Source organism: Somniosus microcephalus, chromosome 27, assembly GCF_052327205.1.
Source record: "Somniosus microcephalus isolate GS21.2 chromosome 27, FLI_Smic_1.0, whole genome shotgun sequence".
Lineage (NCBI taxonomy): Eukaryota > Metazoa > Chordata > Chondrichthyes > Squaliformes > Somniosidae > Somniosus > Somniosus microcephalus.
The window spans coordinates 2,344,398-2,364,910 of record NC_141013.1 but is presented as its reverse complement, the minus strand read 5'-3'; the positions used below and the strand labels follow the sequence as shown (position 1 = coordinate 2,364,910).

The 20,513-nt window shown below is 42.5% G+C and overlaps 1 protein-coding gene across 11 annotated transcripts in view; it reads left to right on the top strand.

The window, feature by feature from the left end:
• The window catches only part of dennd4a (DENN/MADD domain containing 4A), a 156,908-nt gene that overhangs the window by 67,275 nt on the left and 69,120 nt on the right, over positions 1-20,513 (top strand). For all 11 annotated transcript variants that reach the window (XM_085968326.1, XM_085968334.1, XM_085968331.1 and 8 more), the window contains exons 4-9: positions 4,398-4,467; positions 5,364-5,533; positions 7,964-8,205; positions 9,639-9,705; positions 10,148-10,206; positions 11,935-12,079. In XM_085968326.1, the coding sequence (XP_085824452.1) occupies positions 4,398-4,467; positions 5,364-5,533; positions 7,964-8,205; positions 9,639-9,705; positions 10,148-10,206; positions 11,935-12,079 (753 nt within the window). The remainder of the gene's footprint in view (positions 1-4,397; positions 4,468-5,363; positions 5,534-7,963; positions 8,206-9,638; positions 9,706-10,147; positions 10,207-11,934; positions 12,080-20,513) is intronic.

Sequence of the window (20,513 nt, the reverse complement as noted above, 5' to 3'; positions counted from 1 at the left end):
CTGTCCTAAATGGCCAACCCCTTATTCTGAGACTGTGATCGCTGGTTCTAGACTCCCCAGCCAGGGGAAACATCTACCCTGTCAAGCCCTCTAAGAATTTTGTTTTTTCAATGAGATCACCTCTCATTCTTCTAAACTCTGGAGAATATAGGCCTAGTCTACTCAATCTCTCCACATAGGACAAAACCCCATCCCAGGAACCAGTCTGGTGAACCTTTGTTGCACTCCCTCTATGGAGACCAAAACTGTACACAATGCTCCAGGCGTGGTCTCACCAGGGCCCTATATAATTGCAGTAAGACATCTTTACTCTTATACTCAAATCCTCTTGTAATAAAGGTCAACATAGCATTTGCTTTCCTAATTGCTTGCTGTACCTGCATGTTAACTTTCAGTGATTCGTGTACAAGGACACCTGGGTCCCTCTGAACACCAACATTTCCCAATCTCTTGCCATTTAAAAAATACTCCCCTTGATGCCTCCTTGCATCCTCCTCACAACTTACATTCCCACCCAGGTTTGTATCATCAGCAAACTTGGATATATTACATTTGGCCCCCTCATCCAAATCATTGATGTAGATTGTGAATAGCTGAGGCCCAAGCACTGATCCTTGCAGTACCCCACTAGTTACAGCCTGCCAACCCGAAAATGACCTGTTTATTCCTACTCTCGGTTTTCTGTCCATTAACCAATTCTCAATCCATGTTAGTATATTACCCCCAATCCCATGAGACCTAATTTTGTTTAATAACCTCTTGTGTGGTACCTTATCGAATGCCTTCTGAAATTCCAAATACACCACATCCACTGGTTCCCCCTTATCTATTCTGCTAGTTACAATCTCAAAAAACTAACAGATTTGTCAAACACGATTTCCCTTTCATAAATCCGTGTTGACTCTGCCCAATCCTATTATTATTTTCTAAGTGCCCTGTTACCACGTCCTTAATAACAGATTCTAGCATTTTCCCTACTACTGATGTCAGGCTAACTGGCCTGTAGTTTCCCGTTTTCTCTCCCTACTTTCTTAAATAGTGGGGTTACACTTGCCACCTTCCAGATTGTAGTAATCCAGTCAGTTATTGTACCATCAGTTACAACTGCTGCCATTTCCTTAATGTAAGAAAATGTCATTTCAAGATTAATACTTAAAATAGTGTGAAGTGCATCATAAACAATTGTGTAGCGCATGTTGCAGAGTGAAATGACCTTTCCCTAGTACTGAATGTGTTAGTGTTGTAGCAGGGTTGTGGAAGCGGGCGGTTGCTGGTTTTGCCAAGAACTGAGTCTACCTGAAAGCTCCCCATTGAGCCAATGGTGAGGAATTTGGCCCATTTTAAAAGATGATGATTTACATAACAAGAAATAGGAGCAGGAGTAGGCCATTTGGCCCTTCGAACCTGCTCCGCCATTCAATGAGATCAATGAGCCATTCAATGAATAGCTGACTCGTCCCTACGGGGAGTAAGCATTCCATTGTAATTGTACTTGTACTGGTTACATATGGCAAATAAAATTGAATTGAATTGAAATCATGGCTGATCTTTTGCCTCAACTCCATTCACCGGCCCTATTGCCATAGTCCTTGATGCCCTTACTAGTCAGAAATCTATCAACTTCTGTTTTGAATATACCCAATGACTGAGCCTCCACAGCCCTCTGGGGTAGAGAATTCCAAAGATTCACTACCCTCTGTGAAGAAATTTCTTCTCATCTCAGTCCTGAATGGCCTACCCTTTATCCTGAGGCTGTGGCCCCTGGTTCTAGACTCCCCAGCCAAGGGAAATATTCTCTCAGCATCCATCCTATCAAGCCCTGTAATAATTTTGTATGCTTCAATGAGATCCCCTCATTCTTCTGAATTTAAGAGAATACAGGCCTAGTTTAATCAACCTATTCTCATACGACAGTCCTGCCATCCCAGGAATCAATCTGGTGAATCTTCGTTGCACTCCCTCTATGGCAAGTATATCCTTCCTTGGGTAAGGAGACCAAAATTGTACACAGTACTCCAGGTGTGGTCTCACCAAGGCCCTGTATAATTGGAGTAAGACTTCTTTACTCCTGTACTCAAATCCTCTTGCAATGAAGGCCAGCATACCATTTGCCTTCCTAATGGTTTGCTGCACCTGCACATTCACTTTCAGTGACTCATGTACAAGGACACCCAGGTCCCTTTGAACATCTGCATTCCCCAATCTTTCACCATTTAGGAAATACTCTGCCTTTCTGTTTTTTCTACCAAAGTGGATAACTTCACATTTACCCACATTATATTCCATCTGCCATGTTCTCGCCCACTCACTGAGCCTGTCGAGATCCCCTTGAAGCCTCTTCACATCCTCTTCGCAACTGACACTGCCACCTAGCTTTGTATCATCAGCAAATTTGGAAATGTTACATTTAGTCCCTCATTCAAATCATTGATATAGATTGTGAATAGCTGGGTCCCAAGCACCGATCCTTGCGGTACCTCACTAGTCACAGCCTGCCATCCTGAAAAAGACCTGTTTTTCCCTACTCTTTTCTGTCTGTTAACCAATTCTCAATCCATGCTAGTATATTACCCCCCATTCCATGTGCCCTAATTTTGTTCACCAACCTCTTGTGTGGGACCTTATCGAAGGCCTTCTGAAAATCCAGATACACCACATCTAGTGGTTCCCCTTTGTCTACTCCACTAGTTACATCCTCAAAGAATTCCAATAGGTTTGTCAAACAGGGTTTCCCTTTCATAAATCCATGTTGACTCTGCCCAATCTTACTATTAGTTTCTAAGTGCCCAGTTATTGCATCCTTTATAATAGATTCCTGCATTTTCCCAACTACTGATGTGAGGCTAACAGGTCTGTAGTTCCCTGTTTTCTCTCTCCCTCCTTTCTTAAATAGCAGGGTTACATTTGCTATCCTCCAACCTGCAGGAACCATTCCAGAATCTATAGAATTTTGGAAGATGACAACCAATGCTCCACTATTCCAATGGCCACTTCTTTCAAAACCCTAGGATGTAGGTCATCCGGTGCTTGAGATTTATCGACTTTTAGTCCCATTAATTTTGCTAGTACAGGAAACTTTGGTTTATCCGGAGGTTGTATGTCCGGAAACCTCGATCTAACGGCAGAAATCAGCAGCCGTTTTGGTTAGGTTTTTTTTCTTCTAGCATTGTTTTTAACAGCCAGGCTCTGGAAAGCGTCTCTGTAGCTTAGCAACAGCTTCAGAGACGCTTCCAAGGTACGGGCTGAGTGTTTACAAGCTGTTGCTAAGCAACAGTGTTTATTGTCAGATACTGAGATGAAAACCTCCGTATCCTTCAACATTAGTGCTGGTCTATCCGGAAGTTTTGATAGATCGGCAGCAGCTCGGTCCCGTCGGTGCCGGATATCGCAAAGTTTCCTGTGCTGTTTTTTTTCTAATAATTTCCACCACACCCTTGGTTTTATTGTATTTCTGGGAGGTTTTTTGTGTCTTCCTCCATGAAGACCAAAACAAAGTATTTATTTAATTTCTCTGCCATTTCCTCATTCCCCATTATAAATTCTCCCGTCTCTGTAAAGGACCTACATTTACCTTCGCATACCTATAGAAGCTTTTACAATCCGTTTTTATATTTTTCGCTAGTTTGTGCTCCTATTCCATTTTCCCTTTCACCGTGGCGATCTGGCATGTAATATTACGCCTTGTGGTCATCACTGGGTCTCCTTCCTCTTTACTGGGCAGTGGTCCACTTTGCTATCTTCACTTAATGTCATTATCAGTTTTGTTTGTTTTTTTCTTTCCGTGAATGAAGTATTTCCAACCCCTGTGTCTTTGATCATATTGGATTGTTTAAAAAAAATGCTGCGATGGACTTATGGATAATTTATATGATCCATACTTGATAGCTGATATTACTCTGAGGAGTTATTTTTTCAAGATGAAACATTCCTAAATTAAAGGGAATTTTTGAACGGTTAATGGCTGTGTGCTTGTACCTGGCTGGAAAGCTTTGCTTGCAACCAACCTTGGGGAAAGTTGTTTCCTCCTTTGGTGAACCAGGAAACTATCTTTCCAACTTACAAGTAACATTAGTGTATTTACCTCTTCATCTTCAGTATTTCCTGTCGTCTGTACCAAGGAACTTTTTACTACTTTTATAGGATTCATTTTGTGCAAATTTTTATGAATGGGAGGTTTATCTAGACACACTCAGGAGAAGTCCCAATCACCAAGTGACAAATCACTATTAAAACATCTCTTCAAAACACCTACAAATTTGTTGCATTGCAATAAAATCAGTTTGAACCAGTATATTTTTGTGTAGACCGTGGCAAATCTCGACAGTAATTATGTTGCAGGTTTGGTGAATGTTACTTTGTGTGTGCAGTTCGGTGATTTATTTAATTTTCTGTTGCAGTGGGGATCAGCGGTATATTTGTGTTACAAAAAGTCCTTGGCCAAGACCAACACTATAGCATACAAAGCTGGTAAGTGCTGCATCCGTAATGAGATCTGGATGGGATAGCGTTTGTGGTTTTGACTAGGATAAAGCTGAATCATCCAGATCGCCTTGAGTTTGTGTATTTGTTTCAGAAAGTGAGACTGTGGCACCAGGAAGTAGTGTCAACATGAACATTTGTTACGTGCTGAAGTTTGAATGTTAATTAGTGGATGAGACAAAAAAAATTGGGAATGAGATGCTGTTAATAGGCTCTGAGTGATCAGGACTTGAATAAAAAGATGAATTACTTTTATTTTATGAACTTGACTGCTCATTAATTACAATTACATTAAACCACCTGTAAGAATTCTGGAGTACATTCTCTTTTCTTTATCACCGTAGTAGATTTTATGATGCACAGCATTTGGCTTAAGGCTTTAAACTAGTCTGTGAAAGACTTTATTTCCCCTAAAGCTTTTTTTGAAGACATTCAAAATATTCATCTTTTATGAGTATTTAATTTTTGCCATGTCAACATTCAAGTGAGTGTGTTCTGGTAACAGCAGGTGGGGAAATTGTTCCTCTTGCTTGCTGGTTGCCATGAATGCGTCATAATCAATTTACAGGCCAATCGGAAGCCAGCTTTTATTTTCCAAAGTCTCCACCAAGGAGGTTTCCAATTGCTTAACTGAGAACAGCACTGAGGATTGGTTGCTTTAAAAAGACACTGGCCCAATGATTGGTCTGTGTTCAGACTATCTGTTATTTCACTGGGTATCATGGAAGGATCCTTTTAAATAATGTCGTCATGGTTAGCCTTTCTCCTGAAGGAAGATCTGGGAGAGCTGCTGGTTCTAGTCTCTCAAAAGTCATAGTACAGCGTACAAAAAGATTATAATTTAGATGTTTTCATTTTTGGTTATTGTCTTGTCTCTGTTGCAGGTTTGATATGTAGGTATCCAGAGGAAGATTATGAATCCTTTCCATTGCCTGTCTCAGTACCTCTCTTTTGCCTGCCAATGGGGACAACCATTGAATGCTGGCCTTGTAATACCAAATATCCGCTCCCCGTCTTCTCTACGTTTGTGCTTACGGCAGCTTCTGCAACAAAGGTACATTCAGTGCAAACCTGTTATTTAGTGTACCGTATGATAGTGTGTGCTTATGTTGGTTTTGTTTGATATCAGATTTTTTTTAAAAACCTAATTGAAAGGCTTCGCTTCATAGTATACGACACCATTTGATTTACTTCGTAAGCCAAGAAGTAGTGGTTAGGCAGCACTTGAATATTCAGATAATCCTTATAAATTATAAAAACTGAAATCATAAAACAATAATCCTTTTATTTTCCTTTTTAAATTTTGTTGACTAGGAGCAAAAGCTGTATGACATTTTTTCTGTGTTATTTAAGTCAAAGTGGTACAGTAGCCTGGTAGTAAACTAGCAGGCCAGAGGTTGAGAGTTCAAATCACACCAGGGCAAGTTGTGAAATGAAATTCAATAAATCTAGTAATTTTTGGACTAGCGCCATGAAAGCTGCCACATTGTTGTAAAAACCCATCTGGTTCACTGATGACCTTCAGGGAAAGGAACCTGCTGCCCTTACAGGGACTGGCCTTCGTGGTTCACATGTGACCATATTTTAAATAAAATATTAATGTACTTTTACCTAATACACATCTTCAGTTGTAACAGCTGTATAACTCTGATCACCCATATGTTCCTTTTTATCACGTTTGTCAGCAGTAAAGGTTATGGTATAAAATGAGTTAAATGGGTACCTAAGTGTCACAGATGGGGAAGATCCCAGGTTTGATATCTGGTCTGTGTTGAGTAGAACACAGCTAGGATGACAACAACAACAACTTGTATTTATATAGCGCCTTTAACATAGTAGGACATCCCAAGTCACTTCACAGGAGTGTTATAAGACAAAAAATTGACACCGAGCCACATGAGAAATTAGGGCAGATGGAGGTAGGTTTTAAGGAGGGTCTTAAAGGAGGAAAGCGAAGTAGAGGGGCGGAGAGGTTTAGGGAGGGAGTTCCAGAGCTTGGGGCCCAGGCAGCTGAAGCCACAGCCACCGATGGTTGAGAGATTATAATCGGGGACAGTAATCCATTCCGCTAAAATTTGTGATGGTAAGTGTGGGTGACGCCCAGCTGGGGCAGGAAACCTTCAAACAACAATGATTGTACCAATGATGAGGTCTTATCTCCATTTTTAAGAGTTTATTTCTGAAATAACCTTGTCCAAAAACTTCATAGCCTTCATATTCCTGCTGCAATGCAAACTTTCTCAATCATGCATTTTCTTTTATTTTGCATGTTAATTTTTATCAAAAACAAATCAAACTACTGAGAAATCTACAAATAGAATTTCTGTTTGCCTGATATTGGATGTGGACTCTTTCTCCATAATGACTCATCACACTTACCTAAGCTTAGACGCAAATTGGCACAGCCAGACTTGGAAGCATGCACAGGCATACTGCTCGAGACTGACCAGCTAAAAGCACATAGCTTCCAATACAGTGTACTAAAGCTTTCCACTGCACGTCCAGCTAGGACCGCCAATACCTATTGGGACATTGGCTTGCAGTGTAATCTGGAGCTGAGTGAAAGAATCCCAGCTCATCGTGAAGGATTTATCCCGACGCATCCCATTAGTGAGCAAGACTAGCTGGCCAATCGCCAGCAGTGCCTTTGAGTACTGTGGCTCTGGCTGGTTCACGTATGGTATTACTGAGCCCATCACACAAGGATGACTTGCTTTCATCACCAGGCGTATTATTGTGGAGCAACCACAACCCCAAATAGACCTTTTTTCCACCAGGAGGATAGTCACCGCTACCTGCAGTTAGATTTGAAGCAGAGGAAGATGCATGGCGATAGGGAGAGACATGGGCTTCGTTTCTGATTGCTCTAGAAAAAAGTCGGAACAGACATGATTGGCAGATTCGACTCCTTCTGTGCTGGAAACTTCTATGATTCTATGTATTATTGCAACCTTTGCCTATACAGGATGGATCAGACGAACAATGACTGATGGGAAAAGGCCTACTGGTCTATCCAGCCTGTCCCATACAGCTGCGATGACTTGTGCATCACAATACATACACTCGCCACCCTACCTGGAAGCCATGTGATCTCCTGGGAGAGGTGAAAAACCCGATAAAACCCAGGCCAATCCGGGAAATAAATCTGGAAAATTCCTCTCCGACCCCTTTAGGCAAGCAAAACTTGTCCAGGAGAGCACTCGGGTCCTGTCAGATGCTTGCAAACTCAGCACCTTTAATAATATAGTATAGTAAGTGCCAGTGGAAAATTAAAAGCAAGACTAAGTCTTTTCTGCCTGTGTTCTGATGTGTAAATTATAGGATGCAGTGTTGGGTGCACCCAGACTAATTACACTTATTTACGCTTGTAATTGTTTAACAGGATTGTTTCTGCTTTCACCACCACAGTGTACCAAATTGGTAATTGCCACCTAGTGTTGCTCTGCAGCTTAATGATTCCAATGCCCTTACTCATTGTTCCTAGGTTTATGGTGCAGCTATTCAGTTCTATGAGCCTCTTCCTCAAGAGAACCTGACAGACAAGCAACGATCACAGTTAGGGCTGGTTAGTGCTGCTGACCGAAAACCCATCCTCTCGAAAACTGTTCACACCAGCAAGTGCATCTGCCTTCTGTCACACTGGCCGTTCTTTGAAGCTTTTCGAAAATTTCTCACGTTTTTATACCGCTATTCAATCTCCGGACCTCATGCACTACCTATTGAGAAGTAAGTTTCCTGTAAAAGGTGAATTCTTCCTGACTCTGCTAGAAATGACGGCAAACATTGCATGGTCGCAGGTGTGGTCCCCAATCGGTGCTGAATTAGCTGACCTCCGCTGAATAGTAATAATGGATCGCCGGGTTGAAGAGGGAAAATACAGTCAGGGTTCCCAGCCCCTGGTTGCTATTCGGCAGGTCCTGCTGGAAGCGCACGTTAATAATGCCGGGCAAGGAGCAGGCTCAGCTGTGGTGCCCCAATGGTCAAATAGCCAGCTATACTCACTGTCAAAATTCACTGTCAAAGGTGAATAAAGGCCAGCTGGGCAAAGTACTGGAGGGTTCCTGTGAAAACGATAGCCAGTGAGGATCGATGACTTCAGGAGAGATGGGGAGGGGGTGGATAAAATTGGCGAGAATTCTTTTTTGGAGTCGGCACGTGCCCCTTGCACTAGGGGGATCATTCTAAATTCTGGGCCATTATTGCTGCCCCACTGAGGTCAGCTAACTCCGCACCGATCGGGGATCAGAACTGGCACCACGCAATGTTTAATTTCATTTTCATTCTAAAGGAAGGTCTGGACTTGCAAAAATTCATGATGTGGTTTAAAAAATAGTTCAGATTGGTGAATGAGTTGTAATTGCAGACTGACAGACTATTAAGGTGTCACTTACACACTGAAATTTATGGTACTTGCCTAAAAATAATTGTGTAACACATTCTAAATAGTTTCCTGAATAATTAATGTATCTTCCATTGTTAATATTTTCCTACCCCTGCTTGCAGTGTGTTGAAATATAATCCCAGTGTCGAGTCTGTCTGGAAATTTCTACTCCTAATCCAAAGATACTATAATATGGAGCACGTCCCAGCAGTTGTATGCTGGAGTTGTGAGTTGAGTGGAGATCTGCCTCACGTGCTATTCCAGCGTATGCAGAGAGTTTTTGACAAGGTTTTGCTGATACAAACTACCACAATTGGAGTGCCTGCGTGGGTTTATTTTTACAGTTGCTTCATTCCTCAACCACCCTCTCTAGATCTCCCTTTACTGTGGCAAAGATATGAGCTGTGCTAATGCTCTACTCGTCACTCTTCTGTCAGCTGTCAATAGGTGTTTGTGTGAAATCAGCTGGTGGTAAAACGTGATGAAAAGGTTTTTTATTTATTTTTATGTCAACAGAAAATCTGATTTAATGCATTGGCAAAGATCAAGTGAAGATGTAATCCTTTTCCTTAAGTTTAAAAAAAACCTACATAACCTCAGTTGTTGGATTTAATACATCCAGCAATATATGTTGGAGAAATTGATTTTTTTTTTTTTAATCACAAATTAACTTAGCCATTCAGTTGGCCAGATGTGTGGCCATGACTAGAAGGCCATGGTGATTACAGATGTTTTCTCCGTATATCCAACAAGCCTCTTTATGACTTCTATTTTGCAGGCACATCTGTCATTTCATGCACAATGTCCCATTTCCTTCTCCTCAAAGACCAAGGATTCTTGTGCAGGTGAGTGTCGACCTGCATGATTGTCATTCAGAGCAGCAATATAAAGCTATGGGATGTACGCTGTTTGGATTATAGCAGGAATGTGTTGCCATTTGACACATTTAGCAAAAACATATTACCCCAACATGCATCCTGAATATTCACAATGTAATAGCAGCCATGTGGAAATGCAATGTGTCTTTCTATTGGGTAGAATGGGAGTAAAGTTAATCCCATAGAAAAGCATTTGAGGGTGCAGAAAATAATCATCAACATAAGCAAAAGAAATGGATGGTAAGAGATGTGAATTTGAGAGAAAGATGCTGGAGAAATAAATAAAACACTTGTTCCTTTTATTTCAAGTAAGTGGAGAGAGGGGCTTCTCTTGATGCAGCTTCTGCTGGGACCAGAATTTCGATTAGTGAGAGTCTACTGAATTTCAGTCTTGTCCTCTCTGTTACAGCAATCGCCTCATGACCACCTGATGCTTTGCCAACCTGTATCATCACCACTACCACTAAGGTAAGTGTAGACAAGCACAGATATATTCTCCTAAACTTCATTTGAAGTGAATTGTCTCCTTTAGGCCATTCTGTGCCACTCTCCGTTCCCAAGTCAGCAAGAGTGGGCAAGGATTGGAGTCACATATAGGCCAGACTGCGTAAAAGACAGCAGATTTCCTTCCCTAAAGAGCATCAGTGAATCAGTTGGGTTTATACAACTATCCAATGGTCACTTTAACTGATACCAGCTGTTTTTTTTAACTCAATTCAAATTCCCAAACTGCCATGGTGAAGTTTGAACTCTTGTCACTGAACCAGTAATCCAGAGAACAAGTTTCACCGTTAACTGAACCAGTAATCCAGAGAACAAGTTTCACCGTTAACTGTACCAGTAATCCAGAGAACAAGTTTCACCGTTAACTGTACCAGTAATCCAGAGAACAAGTTTCACCGTTAACTGTACCAGTACAGGATACATTTTGTGAAAGTAAATTATTCTTATCTGGTGTTCGCTCTTGTATGCCAGCGTGACAACCCCTGAACACTGATGTAAACTCCTGTCTACTGAGTATAACCACTATAGCACATCAGAGTAGCAGTGTTAGTAATGGACAGTCCAATATTTAGTTCTGGCCCTTCTGTACAATAGATGGAACAGCCATATAAATGATGTGCATCTCCATTGGAATTTATATCTCCCCAGACAAATGGCTTTACAGCTCTCTATGAAAAGTGCGCCACTTTTTATGCCATGTAAACTTTGTCACCACAATTTAAACCTATTCTGATTAAATAAGCAAAACTCCGCAGAACAAAAAGATACAAAATGTCAGAAGAATAAATAAATCCAAGTATATGAAGTATAAAAGTTCAAAAAAAGATGTAACAAATCAAACTTTGTACTTGTGTCTCCTTGCTAAGTCACAAGCCTCTTGATTGAATTACATTCCCAGCATCAGTTCCTTACATCGTCCAGCAACATGTGGTGCATTTATAACCAAACAGCAATGTTGCTCCTTCTCCCCTTTCCCTCGTTCGATGTGAAGTACTTTGTTGGAAAGTAACCAGACTTGTCCCAGCTATAGCTTGTGGTTTTCAGTAACAAGCTGGAACTAAGCATCCTCCTCTTGATTCTGCCAGATCCTGTGTCCTATAGAACGTTTTCAGCCCTGATGATGCAGTCTGTTAGGTTGCAATTTAAAATTGTTTGCTAAAATAATGTGGTTCTGGATCGTGTTGAAATAGGTTCGATATCCTTTTAAATACAGAGCTGAAAGCTGTGCTTGCATTCCATGCAGCAAATTGTTTATAAATGATTGGAACATTTTGAGGTTAACAGATTGAAAGGGTTAATTACAACAAAGCTAGATAGAATTTTGCATCACTAGTAATAAAATGACGTCTCTTGGTATTCCATGCAGTATGTATTCCTTTTAAAAACTTCAAACACCTGTAGCCCAACAGTTACTGAAAAAATGGGAATTTGGGGAATTGTCATGACTGCCTTGTAAACTGTACTCAACTCTAACTCTGGAAGTGACTTGATGTTCTTTAATGATTCTACAGATTCACTTTATTGATCCGCTCAGGAGTGTGCATAATGCAGTGCTAGTCTTTCAAACATCCAATGTCATTGAGCTCTATGGTGCTGTATACTCCTGGAGTAATGCACTGCCACAGAGAGTCAGGACAAAAGTGACCAGTGCCTTACTTCACTGAATTCTGATGTCTGTCCTCTTGCTTTCAGTGGTGGCAGTTTCACTACTTTGCTGCAGAACCTGGGCCCGGAGAAAGCAGTAAGTCTACTGCTGTACGCAGTAACTGAACACAAGATTCTTATTCATTCTCTCCGGCCGGCCGTGTTGACCAGTGTGGCTGAAGCACTTGTATCTGTGAGTATTAAGCTCAGCTTGTCAAGAGACTATTTCTGGGAGATTTGCAAAGCTGTAGCTTCATTTTTATTTTGGTGTGTGGTTTCTCTCCCTCTGAAACTTGTTTTACTTTGGCTGATTCAATCCGTCCAAAATTACCCACATCAATGCCTGTAAAAATTAACGTATGTGAATTTATAATGAACATGAAGAAGTAGAATTAGATGAATGTACAAAACACAGCCTCGGTGTTATTATGTCCGTGTATAATTGAGACACGGACTGCAGGAGTTGATTATAACAAGTCTTTACTGAATGGAGACAACCTGGAAACTGAAACTACAGAAACCTGCTAGGGCCTTTTATACAGGGGTGGTCACTGCCAGTACTGCAGTCTGAGACCAGTTATTCCCTTAAAGGTACATACACAACAATTCCTTCCCTTTTAGATAAACAGTACATAACATTCATTTAACAACTAAATAATAACTAATTACAATTACAGTTGCTAGATACATTGGTTGAAGTTAAGCAATTATAAGTTCAGTCTTTGAGGAGGCTTCCTGATTCTGTCTGGATAACTCCTTTGGGATATCAGGTTCTTTTGGCAAGGTTGAGTCGGGATCAATGTCGTTGTTTGGTTCGTCTGCTTCCAATATCACCGATTCTGCGGTAGATGCAATTGGTACTTCGGTTTCGTCGCCAGGTGTATCAGATCGTGGTGTGGAGTTGACGTTTTCCAGTGACTCTAGAATCTGGTCAGCATGGCGTCTTACAATGCTCTCCCCAACGTCCACGGTATACATTAGAGGTCCTTGCCGTGTACAGATCGTTCCTGGCTGCCATTTCTCTGTGCGGTAGGCTCGGGCCAAAACTGGTTGACCTATCTTAAAACTCCTGGTCAGCCTTTCATTCATATTCTGAAACTGCCTGTTCTCCACATCTCTTCTGACGTTTGGCTTAACCAAATCCAAGCGGCATCGTAGTCTTCGATTGAAGAACATCATGGCTGGAGTTTGGTTGGTAACCGCATGTGTCACAAACCACATGTAGGCAAACAAGTTATCCACCTTGTGTTGTAGGGGTATATCTTCATTACACATTGCCTTGATAGCCTTCTTGAATGTTTGAACGAACCTCTCGGCCAATCCATTAGTGGCTGGATGATATGGGGCGGATGTGTAATGCTTAACACCATTGTTCTTTAAGAACCTCCGGAACTCTTCAGACACAAACTGTGGTCCATTGTCAGAGCAAATCTGTTCAGGCAGCCCATTCCTGGCGAATATGGTTCGTAAGACTGATAGTTTTTTCTGTGGTGGTTGAGGACATTTTTATTACCTCTGGCCACTTTGTGCATCCACCGCAATTAAAAACATCGAGTCCATAAAGGGACCAGCAAAATCAATGTGCACCCTTTCCCATGGAGATGAGGGCCACTCCCATGGATGCAGAGGAGCTTGTGGTGGGGCGTTTTGGACCTTCTGACATCCTGTACAGCTCTTGGTCATCTCTTCGATTTCTCTATCGATTCCCGGCCACCACACAAGCGCTCTGGCTAAGTTCTTCATTATTACCCCTCCCTGATGACCCTCATGAAGCTCATTGAGCACTCTATCCTTCAATTTGGGTGGAATTACTGCTCTGGATCCACACCAAGATTCCTCTGCACACTGACAGCTGTTCTCTTCTCGGCGAGAATGCTGGCAGCAGTGGTTCGCCATGTGCTGGACGTCCCTTCACCGTTAAATCATAGACCCAGGAGAGTGTCTGGTCATTTCGTGTTTCCTTTTCTATGTTTGCATTCGTCACAGGGAGACATTCGACTATAGTCGAGTGGAATAACTCCACTGGATCCACTGCCAGTTCTTCCACCATCGGCAACGGTAGGCGCGACAATCCATCAGCATTCCCATGCTGTTTAGTTCCTTTGTACTCGATGTCATATTGGTGAGCCCCTAGGAAAAGGGACCACCTCTGTAGCCGTTGTGCCGTCATTATCGGTACGCCCTTCTGAGGGTTGAAAATGGAGACGAGAGGTTGATGATCAGTTAGTAGAGTAAATTTCTGACCGTGCAGGTAGTGATTGAACTTCTTCACCCCCCACACCAGGCTGAGGGCCTCTCTGTCAATCTGGGCGTAGTTACGCTCGGCTGAAGTTAACGAGCGTGACGCAAAAGCTATCGGCCTCTCTGAACCATCAAGGAATTTATGTGACAGTACCGCCCCAATGCCGTAGGGAGACGCATCACACGCCAGTCTTATCGGTAGTGATGGGTTGTAGTGAGCCAATACTTCTCTTGAAGTGATCAGGCCTTTACTCTTCTGAAAGGCCCGCTTGCATTCATCGCTCCATTTCCATGCTACTCCCGTTCGTAGTAGGGCGTTCAGTGGATGCAGAATTGTGGACAAATTCGGCAAAAACTTATGGTAGTAATTCACCAATCCGAGGAATGACCTCAGTTGCGACACATTTTCAGGCGCTGGAGCCTTAACTACCGCTTCAATTTTGTCAGGGGACTTATGCAACCCCTCTTCATCAATCACGTGGCCACAATACGATATCTGTTTCTTAAAAAACTCGCACTTGGGGCGATTGGCTCGTAGCCCATGTTCACGTAGTCTAGTGAGCACCTGCTCTAGGTTGGCAAGGTGTTCACTGTCATCTTCACCTGTCACTAGGATGTCGTCCAAGTAACACTGAGTCCCCGGAATCCCTTGCAGGACTTGTTCCATCGCTCTTTGCCATATTGCCGGAGCTGATGCTACTCCGAATACCAGTCGATTATACTGGTAAAGACCTTTGTGAGTGTTTATCGTGAGATACTTCCTAGAGGATTCTTCAAGCTCCATCTGCAAATATGCTTGTGCTAGGTCAATTTTTGTAAAACGCTTCCCTCCAGATAGTGAGGCGAAGGTATCTTCTATCCTTGGAAGAGGATATTGTACTGTGAGAAGGACTGGGTTCACCATCACCTTGAAGTCCCCACAGATGCGAACCTTCCTTGGCTCCTCAGACTTATTTAACGTTTTTTTCATGACCGGAACAATGGGTCGCCCACTCGCTCCAGTCTACCTTAGATAACACGCCTGCATTCTCCAGCTCTGCCTCGATGGCTGGGCGAATTGCATATGGTACCGGTCTTGCTTTGAAAAACTTGGGAATTGCATTCTCTATTTTTATCGAGGTGGTTATGCCTTTAAGAGTGCCCAGTTCTTGTTGAAATACCTCTTTGGCGTCAGCTAAGATTGTTGACAATCGTCCAGGAGTGACGTCGTCATCCTTTTTACCAGCCACCGTCAGTGCCTGAATGGAGTGCCAGTCTAAACTTATCTTTCTGATCCATTCACGTCCCAATAATGGTGGTCCACCATCTTGCAGAATGTAGAGATACAATTTCCGTATTTTCTTGCCGTTGTATTCGACAGGCACCCTTATTTTTCCTCTGGGGTATACTTTTTGCCCCGTATACGTCCTCAAGACAATGGATGTCTCTCTCAAGGGTATGTGTGAGAATAGCCGCTCGTAGTCTCGTCGATTCATGGCGGTTAGAGCTGATCCTGTATCCAATTCCATTTTGACTTCGGACCCTGCTATCGTGAGGGTGACCCAAATGGTTTGGTGATCCTCTTTTGCGATTGCATTGTGAAGTTTGAGACCGCTTAGTCTCTTGTTCCCGGATTCACTCGCTCATCTGGTCTTCGGAACTACTGTCCGTCATCTTTTGTACTTTCCTGTACGGTTCCTTAGTAGCCTTTTTGTTGTCGTTGGTCTTCCCAGACCTGCAAACTCGTGCAATGTGTCCCATCTTTCCGCATTGCCTGCATATTTTGTCCTTGGACCAGCAGTCCCTCTGGTCATGGTTTGTTCTGCCGCAGCGATAACATTTTGCAAATCCCCGTGTCATTTCGTGGGTGCCGTATTCCTGTGGCTTTTGTTGTATTTCCGCAGCTCCCCTTGCTGCTGCTTCGTACGATACTGCCACGCTGAAAGCCTTATCTAGCGTCAGCTCTTTCTCTGAGAGTAACCTCTTCTGGGTTCTTTCACTCAGGAGTCCACAGACAAATTTGTCCCGTAAGGTATCTGCCAGTCCTGCTCCGAACTGGCAGTGCTTTGATAGCTTGCGTAGTTCCGTAAGGTAATCAGCATTGCTCTCATTTTTATGCTGATTTCTCCTGTGGAATTTAAATCTTTCTGCTATCAGCAACGGTGTAGGATTTAGGTGTTCCTGTAGGATAGCAACAATTTCGTTAAAACTCTTCGCCTTCGGTTTGGCTGGAGTAATCAGGTCCCGCAATAGGCCGTACGTTCTTGCGCCCATTAAATTTAGCAATACCGATGCCTTTTTCTCATCGGCTATTTCGTTTGCCTCGCAATATACCTCGACTCTTTCCACATACGTGGTCCAGTCTTCTATTGCATTATCGAAGGCAGTGATATCGCCAGTCTTTGGCATCTTGAAAATCTAAGATGGCGCCTCCCGCGCTTTCCCGCTGCTGCCAACGCTGTTGCTGGCGATTATATTTATTTTACTATCCTGTAATGGCGACGCCCTTTGGTCTTCGCGCCTCCCCGATCGCTGCTGCCAACGCCGCTCTCCGCGGTATTTTTATTTTTCTATCGCGCTTCAATATTTGCTCCGTTAATTGAAGAACCGTTCCCGTCGTGGAGCGGACCCTCTGGGACACTTCCCTCCCTCTTCTTGGGTCCGAACGCTGCCCGGCTTCGAAGCACCCTGTGTGCTCCACCCCCCCTCTCTTTGCTTCCCGACTCGCTGCCCGGCCCCGTTGCAGAGCCACCCGATCGAGCTCTAGCCCGCCGCAGCCCAGGAAGGATCGGTGCACTACCTGCCACCAGCCTGATTAGCTGGGAAACCACAGACTGGAGAACCAAGCCTGGCTCTCAACAGTCTCTCCTGCAATTTTTCAATTTGATGATTTGGAGGGCGGTTGCCCACGGTCGACGCCCGTTTCTCGAGTTTCTTTGGATTATTTTTTTTTCTTCTGGCTCCGACCTTCAATAACGTCGTCTGAGGTGCTGCCGAGTTGCAGGCAAGTTCGTTTCTTACTCGTCGCCAGTATTATGTCCGTGTATAATTGAGACACGGACTGCAGGAGTTGATTATAACAAGTCTTTACTGAATGGAGACAACCTGGAAACTGAAACTACAGAAGCCTGCTAGGGCCTTTTATACAGGGGTGGTCACTGCCGGTACTGCAGTCTGAGACCAGTTATTCCCTTAAAGGTACATACACAACAGGTGTAAATTATAATTTTTTTGAAAAAATTCTTTTTATAATTTGGAGCGTGGCAAATAGATTTGTTACTGGAGTCATTAAAATATCGATCAATAAATATTCCAACTGTTTTGGCTCCTTGTCAGACTGTCTCACTTTACAGCCTAATGTGAGCTGCATTAGTAACTTGTTAAAGCGGATATTAACTCACCAAAGCAAATGGGTTTCCTCTATAATTCAGCTCTAGCGCCTGAGTTTCATCATCTATACTTGATATAGAAAGTCCCACTGTATCAGTAGTGCTTTCATAGTATTTTTTGGTCTCTGTCTTGCTTATTTTTCTAATTATCCTCGGTTTACTTCTTTTGGGGTACATTTCCATGGATACGGTGCGCTCTAATACCCAGCCTGCATGACTGTTCTTTTAGTGTGATCCCAGACAGTAAGTGTGGGCGGGCTGTCACACTGTGGGTGTGTTGTGATGAGTGGGTCATTACCGAACACAAGCCTAGTCACACAACACCAGCATAGATGCACTTTGCTGCAAATCACTGCGGAGCATCTAGGAGTGGGATCCTTGCTGGTTTTCTCCAGCAGTGTTGAGGCTGGTTGTAGCACTCCCACTGCCACTGTGTCTGATCAACTAAATGAGCACAAACTGGAGATCATCTGGGACCTTCTGGTCTGTTCTGGCTCAGCTCCACTCTTCCTTTACAACTGAGCCATTGAGGAACCGTTCACATCCCATTTCTGTTGGTGTTTCTGACTGAGACTGTGCACATCTTCCCGCTATTGTGAACAGACTCTTTCTGTAAGCTGCACATTGTTTCTCGCCAGTATCCAAAGGTTTTGGTGTATTTTCCTGCGTGACCACAACTGTGATAATGAAAAATATGTGAACAGTTGATGTGAACTGCCATAAAACCTGGTGCACTATTCACACATTGTGAATGCACTCTGTATTCTATGGTGGGCAGGAAGTGGCTGCTTTTACTAGTGTCTGAGGATTCAATATCCTTTGGATTCATTGCGAATTATGGAAATAAATTGAAACGAGTGCAGCTCATCAGCCGACAAATGCCGTTTCAATAATGGGCTTCATGCATTGGAACATTGCTAGTTTGGTGATGCATCATCACAGTGGGAGGGAAGAGATCGATATCCTGCCTGATTTTACTCAATTGGGAGGTTTTCTGGGGTGGGGTGCGGGGGGGAGGATTTTGAAAAGGTCAGATTTAATTATAAAGTTTTAAATTCAATTTGCCAACCCTGTAATCTAGTCTTTAGCCTGTAGTGCTGCCCTGTAATTAAGCCTGGTGACTCGAAATACTTGCAGGGCTTGAGGTGGCCAGCAACACTTCCATTAAAATGGAGATTTTGGTTAGACACTTGCAAACAAGTTGGTTGAAAAGCGCTTAATTTGGCACTTTGGGGATGGTCCATGGAAACTATCAAGTTACTCAGAGATGCTTACAGTCCGGACTCACTTTTACAAAGAATTCTGCTAACATTAGATCATTAGTTTTTTTCTGTTTCTTTGGATTTATTTGAGAAGTTGGTTGAAACAACGAATCCGATTGTCACAAGATTGAGGGAACTGACGGGGGGAAATTGCTAAGCCTGACTGTGCGAAACAGCAGAATTAACACGCACACTGTTAATTAATATCACTGACGCACCCCTGGGATTTCTCTCTTGATATTAATTCAGCTGGTGCACAGTTAGGTTTAGTATTTCCTTTCACCTGGTCTGTGATGATGTTGCCAGAAGATCACTGTTTAAACAAAAATATTGTTTTAAAACTAGAAAATGAGGGGAAAAAGTTGAAACTAATCACAGTCCTTTCAAAATGCTATTTTTTAAAGGCATGATGGTGACATTTAATCTTTAAGTTGAAAGGAGTTTACACAGGAAGCGAGGCCATCTTTCTTTGAAGCTTTGAAATCTTAGCATCAGGCATTTCTGTTCTGTGGAAGACTAGTGTGTATAATATAACAATAATAAAGTGTATATAAAGCGTTACATTATGGGACTCAAAATCTCAGCAATATAGAAACCTGCAGTAGCTGCTCCCTCTTTATTACATTGGAGCCACATTAAGGTAATAAAGAAGTGGTAATATTATAAAAGGATTGCTTTAAGTGGTTTATTTCTTGGTGTGAAAGTCATAATCAGGATTTTGTATGTTAAACGGTGTAGCAAGGGTGTAGTGAGAGGCAACTGTAATGAGGACAGATATCTTGTGGAATTGGAAACACGGGTCTGGGTGAATTTTCTGCTGGAGTAGGGAGGGCGATATCTGGATCCATAGAAATAGCTCCAGCAACCTAAATTGAACAGTTATTTTTACAAAGGCATAATGTTGCTGGTGATTCGAGTGTTGTGAAGAAAATTTCACACGCAGAAGAGTGGTGTATAAAACTTTGTCTTTGGGCTTGGATACAGACTTTTTGGATCTATAAGGAATGTTGAGGTGCCGCTGCAACAGATCTTGTATTCCTGGCATAAGGATGGAGGTCTAACTTGAGCGTTAGCAGTATGACCTTGTCTGTGATGACCCTTGGTATTGGATGTCATGATATCAGCAAATAGTGATGATATTTGTCTGTGTTTGATTACTTATGCCTTTACAGCATATTTGTCTGTGTTTTTGATTACTTGTGCCTGACCAGCAGAGGTCATGTGAGAGACAAGCAGTCCAGAGGAGTTTTACTTTCAGTTTCATTCTAGATGCATCACAGCATAGTGTGTTCTGTAAAAAGCTGTAGAAAGTCTTGAACAAGACTTTAGATTAAACAACATTCTCTTTCAGAAATGAGTCTTTATTGAACCCAAAAAGAAATCAATACATTGGAGGGATGTTTTATATGGCCTGAGTGATGGAACATTGAAGAGACTGCAAGCTCTAGTTGAGGTCATAATATCGGAGATATCATAAAAGACTAGAGGGATCAACTATAATGTGGAAAAAGGCTTTGAACCATTATTGAACTCGTAAAGGCCTGTTAATGTGCAGCTGCTTCAGCAGCTGGGCTTTTATTACTGCCTTGAGATTATGAATTAATTAAATCTAACCTGCTTTATGTAGGTTAAAAGGATATCACTATACTTCTTCAAACTTAAAAACTTGGCAAGTTTCAAGAATTTTTTGAGTGAGATTGTTGGACATGGTGAACCATCCTAACCCTACCCTTAAATGTGTTGATTCTTTTGACTA